The sequence below is a fragment of the Scylla paramamosain genome, chromosome 28 (genome assembly GCF_035594125.1).
Source record: "Scylla paramamosain isolate STU-SP2022 chromosome 28, ASM3559412v1, whole genome shotgun sequence".
Taxonomy (NCBI): domain Eukaryota; kingdom Metazoa; phylum Arthropoda; class Malacostraca; order Decapoda; family Portunidae; genus Scylla; species Scylla paramamosain.
In genome coordinates, this window is record NC_087178.1 from 11,974,751 (window position 1) to 11,984,750 (window position 10,000).

Genomic DNA, 10,000 nt, shown 5'->3' on the forward strand with positions numbered 1-10,000 from the left:
AAAACTCTTCGTCAGCCTTCGGGAATCCTAAAACTGCAACAAACTGCCAGCAACACACTCAGTCCCTGTGCTTCCCTGAGCAGTAAAGGGCGGACGTTGTCATCTCCCGGCGTTACTCCTTCGAGACGCACAGTACAATATGTAAGTTTGCGTAGCGTCTTCATATTGACCGAAGAGATGAAGAATGTATGTCAGTACGTATATCAGTATATCTTTGACCTTCTGTCTATGTTGTGTGGGTGGGTGCGTGATTGGTTGGGAGTCTCTGTCCTCAGCTTATGTGCAATTTTGTGTATTGTAATGTATCTGTTTGTCTGTCCGTTTGTCTATTATTTCATACACACACACACACACACACACACACACACACACACACACACACACACACACACACACACACACACACACAATATCTCAACATTTGCTTTTTCCAAATGTCGCAAGAAAGAAAAAAGAAAGAGGAAGAATAATGTGCACGATATATGCATGTTTATTGTGCTGCAAGACATCCAATCTCTCTCTCTCTCTCTCTCTCTCTCTCTCTCTCTCTCTCTCTCTCTCTCTCTCTCTCTCTCTCTCTCTCTCTCTCTCTCTATCTGTATATCTCTCCCTATCTATTACTTTCACCTTCTTATCAATCAACGGGGATTTATCAACATATTTTCCCATCTATGTACTATTATCCCTATCTATCTGTCTGTCTGTCTATTTATCTAATCTATTTTCTACTTATTGAACTGTCTATCTACCCATCTATATATATTTATATCTACTTATATACCTATTCATTTATTCATGTATCTATCAATCTATCTTTCCATCCATCTGTCCATCTATATATCAATCTATTTATCAGCAAGTCGATCTATTTAACCATTTACCCATCCAGCCATCTATCTGTAAATCTACCTGTTCAACCAGATACCTATTCATTAATCAATTCGTCAGACCAATAACACATTTCTCTATCTGCGCCTGAACATACTCACCGACCCATCTCCCCGCTCACCGCCACTGTACCGAGATAATGCACCCTCAATACACTCCTATACTCGGCGGCGGCTAGGCAACGCTATTTCGACATGTTCCACTAAGCATCTCTTCTTATAAGGGGAGGCAAGGCCCTGCTAATGCTACGGGACTGGAGGAGGAGGGGGAGGAAGAGGAAGGGGGACTGGAGGAGGAGGGGGAGGAAGTGGAGGGACGTCTGTTGCAAGCATTATGTCGGCGAAAGGAAGGATGGAACGTAAGGGAGAGAGGATGAAGGATGGTGGAGCGAGGGAAGAGAAGAGAGGAATTCTTGAAAATGGGAGAAGTTGAGAGTGAGGTGTGATGGTACTGATGGTAGTAGTAGTAGTAGTAATGGTGGTGGTGGTGGTGGTAGTGGTATAGTTCGTAATTTTTATGTTCCACCTTCTTAGGGTGAATTGTAGATTTTTTCACTCTACTAAAAATAGTACTTTTTTTTTTTATTTTCCACAAAAAAAAAAAAAAAAATCAACATTTCCGAAAAGACGGTATTCAAAAGAAAGCAAGCTTCTTCACTTGTCTTCTTCATTGTGACGTAACATTCTGAGGTAATTTGTGCGTCCAAAGGCACAGACAAAGGGGTGTTTGAAGTGGATGTTTTTACTAATGATGTTATTACCCTCCTCCTCCTCCACCTCCTCCTCCTTTTTTTTGCATAGGAATAATAATAGAATCTCACATCATTCTTTCCAATCAAAACGTAGCCAGTTTTTCTCACACTGCACGATGGTTTTCCCACGCCAGCACAAGCACGAGGGCGTGTCGGTTTGGCAGAAGTCATACACTGCTCTAGCTTACTTTACTAAAGGGTAGTTAATATAGATTAATTCCAAAGCGATATGTAAAGATCTGTGGGAGTGTTTGTTTTGGTTATCCTATGTAATCACATGTTGTAATCTTCATTTTATTCGTCCTCATTCTCCTGTTATTGATCAACTTTGTGATTTTAAGTACTAGAGGTCAAAGTAGCATGCGATAACCTGTGTATCCAGCCCTAAAGGGAAGGTACACAAACAGTGACCGAAGCTCTGGCCTGATTGACTGCCGCCTCTCTAGAAAGCGCAACGCAAAGATTCTGCACCACCCCTCAACAACCAAACTGTGCCTTCACCTGCGCTACGCACACACCACATCACACAACTATCATGCAGTTACACTCTCCATCACAAACAAAAGTAGACAGACCACAACTCTTTCCCTCACTATTCTTTCAAGTTCTATGTGGTTTTTCTATACCACGTGGTATCAATAGAGAGAGAGAGAGAGAGAGAGAGAGAGAGAGAGAGAGAGAGAGAGAGAGAGAGAGAGAGAGAGAGAGAGAGAGAGAGAGAGAGAGAGAGAGAGAGAGAGAGAGAGAGAGAGAGAGAGAGAGAGAGAGAGAGAGAGAGAGAGAGTTCTAGGCCAGAGCCAGTCCCCTCTCACCCCACCCAAGCAATCCGCTTTCAGCAACCATTCTGTAGACGCATCACGGGACCATTTTTAAGAGCAATATTGGATGACCACTTGGGGAGCCACACTTCACGGCCACACGCGGGTCTCTCAGGGGGGAAGGGGCCGGGGAAGAGGGCCAGGCGGACCATACCAGCGTGTAAGGGCAAAACATATCACGGCAAAATAGGCATAGATGGATTGAGGCTATATTTTAATCCTATACATTATTAATGGTCTATATGAATGAAAATATGGAAAAGAACTTAGATTTTTTTCCTTTCTTCAGACAAATTAAAAGGAGATGGCGGAGGTGAGGCTGAAGTTTAGCCCTATTTATTGTTAAAAATTGTCCTCTGTGTGAGGATATGAAAAGGAATAAAATAACAGTGTTTTTTTTTTTTTTTTTTTTAATCATGATATGAAGGAGTGTAAAATGACACACGTGGAACACACTTGTCAAGTTAAGTGAACATAAAGTGGAAATGCTGAAGATGAAGAAAATAATGGAGGAACACTAAACCTTTCACGAGAATGGAACTGTTGATATTACTGGGATCTTTATTTATTTTTTCTAGTGTACATCATTGTCCCAGACTACATCACCACTACTACATCATTCCGTTGCAGCGTAAAGGGAGAGACTATAGTGGTGATGATGTCACTGTATTTATGCTCTCCAACCTGCATCACTTTAACAAACTTTAGGCGCTGTATCATTACAAACACAAGTCATCACCCACAGCAGAGTACCACACTAACATCCAACATTACCTAACCCTCCTGAGCCAATAACCTGCAGGGAGTGCCACAGCCCCGCCAGGCTACATAGAATACAAGCAATCACCCTGAGAGCGCACCCCGTCACGTGGCTCACTCTAATAGAAGCTTACAGTGTAGGGAAGCTGCCTCTGAGCGTCACATAATCCTGCACGCCATCCAGACCACGCTACGCTACGCCTCCTCCTCCTCCTCCTACTGCTCCTACTCCTCCTCCACCTTATCCCGACCACTTGCATTCCTCTTTGACATCCAAACTGCACGCCCCACGCAGCGCACGCAAACACTAGCTAGTCGCCGCACATTTGGCCGTTTGCTCTGCTCACGACACCCACACTGTTGCACGTCACAGAGAGAGAGAGAGAGAGAGAGAGAGAGAGAGAGAGAGAGAGAGAGAGAGAGAGAGAGAGAGAGAGAGAGAGAGAGAGAGAGAGAGAGAGAGAGAGAGAGAGAGAGAGAGAGAGAGAGAGAGATTCTTAGCAAAAAGTAAATTCTTTCATACAAATGCACCACATTAAGCGCCTCCAGCGTAGGACTGTATAATTATCAGGAAGGAAGCGCGGCAGTAAACACGTCAAGTCTATGGAGAAGACAGGGCGTGTTTCACTTGCTGGTCTTGCCTCTCACTTTTTTAATATACGTTTTCTTTTTTTGCTTTTTTTTTTTTTCCTTGCGTGGATTGACAAGGTGTGAAATAATAGTAAGAAAATACAAATTATACAAAAACTGAATTGGTGTCACTCCAGATAATAAACCTGCTCTTTACTACAACAACAACAACAACAACAACAACAACAACAACAACAACTACTACTACTACTACTACTACTACTACTACTACTACGACTACTACTAGTAGTAGTAGTAGTAGTAGTAGTATGTTAATAACAGTAGTAGTAGCAATATTATTATTATTATTATTATTATTATTATTATTATTAGTATAGTAGTAGTAGTAGTAGTAGTAGTAGTAGTAGTAGTAGTAGTAGTAGTAGTAGTAGTAGTAGTACCACTACTACTACTACTACTACTACTACTACTACTACTACTACTACTACTACTACTACTATTGCTACTACTACTGTTATTAACATTCATCTATTAAGACTCAGGAAAGATTTGTCTTTCTCCAACCCTCTGTGCTTCTTAAAAACATGGAGCTGCATTTGGAAATAAAAATTCAAATAGCTGAACGCAAAAATCATTTAGATGCAAAAGATATTGGACGGTTCAACTTGAGTAAACTGGAGTAAACAATGCAATACATGTTTAATTTAGAGTCAGTATAAAATGGTATTCTTACATTTGCATATAGCCATTATTTATACTCACGCTCTCATATCTTCTTGGCGAATGGCAAACAGAGGAACAAAAAAAATTTTTTTTTCAGTTGCCACTTCCATACATACAGACAAAAAAAAAAAAAAAAAAATAAGTCAATAAAAAAAACTAAATATGTTTCTGGAAGTGCCTCAATACTCTTAAAACAACTAGTCACAGAAAGGGGAAAAAACAGAAACAGGCAGAGAAATTCCAGAGTTTACCAATGAAAGGGATGAAAGAATGAAGATATTGCTTGACTCCTGGACTATTGAAAGGGAACGGAATAAAGGTGAGTCTTGTGTAGCGTCAGCGTGGGGAAGGAGAGACGCATGCTGATGGCAAATTCTGAAGAGCAGTAACCATAGAAATAACAACACAGACTTCCTACATTTTTTTCCATCTTCATATACTTGTGTGTATTTTTTGTAGCATATCAGTGTATTTGCTATGGTAAGCTCAGCAGGTATGAAATGTTCTCCAAGGTATGCATTAATTCGTCCATTTATTTATTTATTTATTTATTTATTCACTTATTTACTATCTATTTATTTCATATTCTGCTTTTCATTACCACATCGTACTGAGAGGCACTTTTTGTGACTCACTGTTTCCTTTACATTGAGAAATTACTTGTTTATTACAGTACCGCATAAAGCAAGTGTCTGCAGTGAGTCAGACACTTTGTCAAGCAGCCTTACCTTACATGCACATGGAAAAACATAGGCAAGCATGACAGGCTTCACTTAAATGTAAACCTAAAAATGGAAGGACGTACACTGCGCTACAAATACAGCTCCGTCCCCTTCACTCACTGGTAAATATGAAGTGTGTCAGGAGGAGCAGGAAAAAGCCAGTCCGCGTCGTCTGGCCGCGAGGAAGGAAAAAGCTCCCGCCGCTGCTGCATCAGACAAGACAAACACAAAATCAGAGGACTGTGTTAGACCCTAAAGCAAAAAAAAAAAAAAAAAAAGTGTCTGAGTTTGATGGTGTCAACCAAGACTGGCTATCATAAGAACATAAGAACATAAGAAATAAAGGAAGCTGCAAGAAGCGACCAGGCTTACACGTGGCAGTCCCTTTATGAAATATACCTACCTATTTCCATCTATTTTCCCCATCCATAAACCTGTCTAATCTTCTCTTAAAGCTCTCTAATGTCCTAGCACTAACAACATGATTAATGAGTCCGTTCCACTCATCTACCACTCTATTCGAGAACCAATTTTTACTATCTCCTTCCTAAACTTAAATTTTCCAAGCTTGAACGTGTTATTTTTTGTTCTACCCTGGATGCTGATCCAAAGAATTTTGCTTACATCCCCTTTGTTACTTCCACATTACTGGTACCCTCACCTGACTCAAGTGATTTCCTAAAGACAGAAACTAACAGCTCACTAATTACCTCTTTGCATTCCTTAAGTACTCTGGGATATATTTCATCAGGTCCTGGTGTCTTGAACTTTTTTTAGCCTATCTATCTCCTGTTCCACTATCTCTCTACTTATGGAAATATCTGTCAGCTTCTCATTCTCATCTGCTCTAAACATCTGTTCACTATCTGGCATATCCTGCATGTTTTCCTGGGTGAAGACAGATAAAAAATACTCATTCAGAATTTTACTAATCTCCTCCCCAGAACTAACCAGCTCCCCATCTGCTGCCTGTAATGGACCTATAGTATCTTTATTCTTCGTCCTCTATTCCTGATAAAATCCCTTGGGGTCCGTCTTCACATGACTGGCTACACTTAATTCATAATTGCCCTTAGCTTTCCTCGTTAACTTCCTGACTGTTCTAACTAATTCATTATATTGTGTCCTTAAAACTTTTCATCTGCCCTTAATGCCTTATATATACTTCTCTCCCACCCTGTATAATGTTTTAACCTAGCAGTCATCCATTTAGGATAATTTTTCTGTGATTTTATTGCCCTATACGGGATATATGCTAACTGACCTGTATGAACTTTATCTACGAAATATTTATACAATTCATCTACATTTACTTCACCTAATTCCCTCATCTCGGCCCCTACCATCCTCTCTACTCCCTCCTCTACTCGCCTTGACCTCACCTCTCTCATTTCAGCATGACCTGACATTCCATCATACTCACACCCATCTCCCCCTCCCTCTCTCCTCCGCCCCTTCCGAACACATCTTACCTCATCTAGTCCTACACCCTCACACCTCACCTCACCTCTCACAAGATATCTTGCCTTATCTTTCTCAACTCCGTCCCGGACCTGACCTCACCTTGCATCCGTTGCCAGTCAACTCCTTAGAGGTACCTTTTTAATTCCTCAAAATCTGCTCTCCTAAAGTCAGGTATTTTACTAATGTTTTTTGCTTCTAAAAGTTTCTTCCCATTTTAAATTGTATCTAATTTCCCTATGGTCAATATTACCTAGCTGTCCTCCAGCCTCTACCTGCGTGACTGCTTCCTCCCTGTTAGTAAGAATTAAATCTAGAATATTATTCCCCCTTGTGGTTTCTACGACTACCTGTTTTAAAAAAATATCCTGAATTACCTTAACAAATTCTGCTTCCTTCTTACTCACCATCAGACTCCAGTCAATATTCCTATAATTAAAATCTCCTACCACACATACCTGACTGTACCTGCCTGCTCTATTTATTTCCTGCCACAGTGAGGTGTTAATTTCCTTTGTACTGGTCGGTGGTCTGTACACTACTCCCACTACTGTACACTACTGTACTACTACTGCTTTCCTATCTGTTTTAAATCTACTGTTAATACAACACTGTAATGTGTCCCTAACGTAAAACGTGACGTCTCCTCCTCTCCTGTTTTCCATATCTTTATAGAACAATGTAAAACCATCTATCTTAACCTCTGGATTAAATACTTTTCTTCACATATCTAACCAAGTTTCAGTTAAAGCAATGATATCAAATTTCTCTACACACACTATTCTTCTAAGCAAGTCTATTTTATTCAAAATACTGCTACATTTTGTGTGGTAAATACTTAAGCTATTTGTCACCTTCCCTGAGCTAGCTACCTTTCTAGATTTAACTAATTTCTCCTATGTTTACTCCTCACAACACCTTCTTCCCACAACCCTTTCCCGTATATGAAGTGAGTTATGGCAAATAATTGGCGCATTTTGTGCGCTCGAGCTCGATCTGTAGTGATGAGGCGATAGTTGCGCGAGTTGCGAGGCAGAAACCTTCGCCCACATGCCGATAAATCGAAATATGCAAAATACAGCAAAAAAAGGTGAGTCTCACGAAGAAATTAAATAAAATAACAAAGATACGCCTTCAAAAGTTACCAAGAAGTGTTTCCGAAAATGAAATCGAAACTTTTATATACGATGCACATCAAAAGGTGCTCCTGGCCAAATCATCGTTGTGCCCTCCAGGGCCAGGCGGGAGCGGTGGGGTGTACAGATGTGCGGTAACAAAAATAGAGCCCCCTCGCTCCGCTACGGGAATGATCCCTCCAAAGATATTAAATACGTTACTAAAAGATTAAGAAAATCATAAATTATCTTTCATTCGCTGACAAGGAAAATAAAAACGTGACGAAAACTAATATTTTCAGAAATCTACAACGACGAGCCTCTAAAAAAAAGGAGACAAATAGTGTGGGCCGGCTCTAGTCATCAAGGCCCACGTCACCTTGACTTCAAGGCGACAATCAACACACACAGAGACAAATAAGAACACTTCACAGAACTATACAAGCTTTCCTCTCTTTAATTTTACTTCAATAAAGCTGCAACAAAGGTTATGACGCTAAAAAGTTACCTTAGGTTAGGTCACAAATATCATGGTGGTGGCGCTTCCCGGGAAATCAGAGTTAAAAATAATATCAATACCAATTGAACAAAGAAAATATAAATATCTTTTCTCCATAGAAGGAGTTTTTTTTTTTTTTTTTTTTTTTTTTTTTTTACGTGGAAACCAAATTCACACTAAATGAAATGTGTTACAGTAATAGTTTCCAAGGACACTTTATCATAACGTGCAAAATATTATTAATCTACATAACGGTAAAACACACTAAAGGATAAATAGACATATAAGCTAGAAGATCTGATATTTGTTACCTAAAAAATACCTCAAGTGAATATTCCCATTATAGTGGAAAGTTTTTTTTGTAATTGCATCTTTCCTTTCTTCACTCATATATACGTACATACAATATATATATATATATATATATATATATATATATATATATATATATATATATATATATATATATATATATATATATATATATATATATATATATATATATATATATATATATATATATATATATATATATATATATATATATATATATATATATATATATATATATATATATATATATATATATATATATATATATATATATATATATATATATATATATATATATATATATATATATATATATATATATATATATATATATATATATATATATATATTTATTTATTTATTTATTTATATATATAACGAACGCAAAAATGACAGCTAATTGTTAGGTTTCAATTGAATCTCTAAGTAAATATTTATACCAAAAAGATGACACCATTATAGAAAACATATGATTTCGTATCCTACTTTTCTCTATGCATACACTAAAATAAGCACACGAAGACTGGAATACAAAAATTATAGTTTTGAAATAGATTCTCGGTTAATCCTCAAAGGACATTTTTCCCAGTAATATGATGCAATGAACATTATAGACTAAATTTACATTCTGTCTTCTTTCACATATATACCCTAGGAAGGCAGAAAAATGGGAGACAAAACCAATGCATTGGAAAAAGGTTTAAACTAATCCTTCAATGGATAACACTACTGACACGATACCATGGAAGCATATCCTTTCTTTCCTTCACAGATTCGTGGGAAGCTGACAGGAGAAAGGCAGGGAACAGTGACAGGTTTCCGTTGACATGAATAAAAAAAAAAGTTTAACAGCGAGATCAATATAGAGGGCACATGATGTAATGAAGCAGGTACTCACTTTCCTCCTGCATGTGTTGGGAGTGTTCACCGCGGCACCACCTGCCATCCTTTCCTGAAAATATCAAAACATCCACATAAAAAAGTGATGCAGCTTCACTATTCTAAAAAGAGCTAAAAATGAAGCATCACAAACAGAACCACCAGAAATCATTTACTGCATGAGTTAACAACATACACATGAACAAAAGAGGAAAGAATAAATACTGAACAAAAACACGAAATGTCATAAATAAAACGTCAAATTCCTCCAAGCAAGAACACATGGATACATGGAAAACAACACTGAAAACAGTACACACTTCAAACGCTGAGAATGTTAAATATGCACAACAGCTGCAACAAAATAAAACGAACAAACACCATTACATATATAACAAGATCAAATAAGAAAATAAAAAGAAGCAAAAAATAATAAATGTAAAGCTTGCCAACATTCAGCG

General features: G+C 38.2%; 1 protein-coding gene across 1 annotated transcript in view; it reads right to left on the reverse strand.

Annotated features, from left to right (window-relative positions):
- Nucleotides 1–10,000, reverse strand: part of LOC135115126 (uncharacterized) — a 127,378-nt gene that overhangs the window by 42,823 nt on the left and 74,555 nt on the right. The window contains exon 4 of the mRNA XM_064031624.1: nucleotides 9,559–9,612. Coding sequence (XP_063887694.1) covers nucleotides 9,559–9,612 — 54 coding nt within the window. The remainder of the gene's footprint in view (nucleotides 1–9,558; nucleotides 9,613–10,000) is intronic.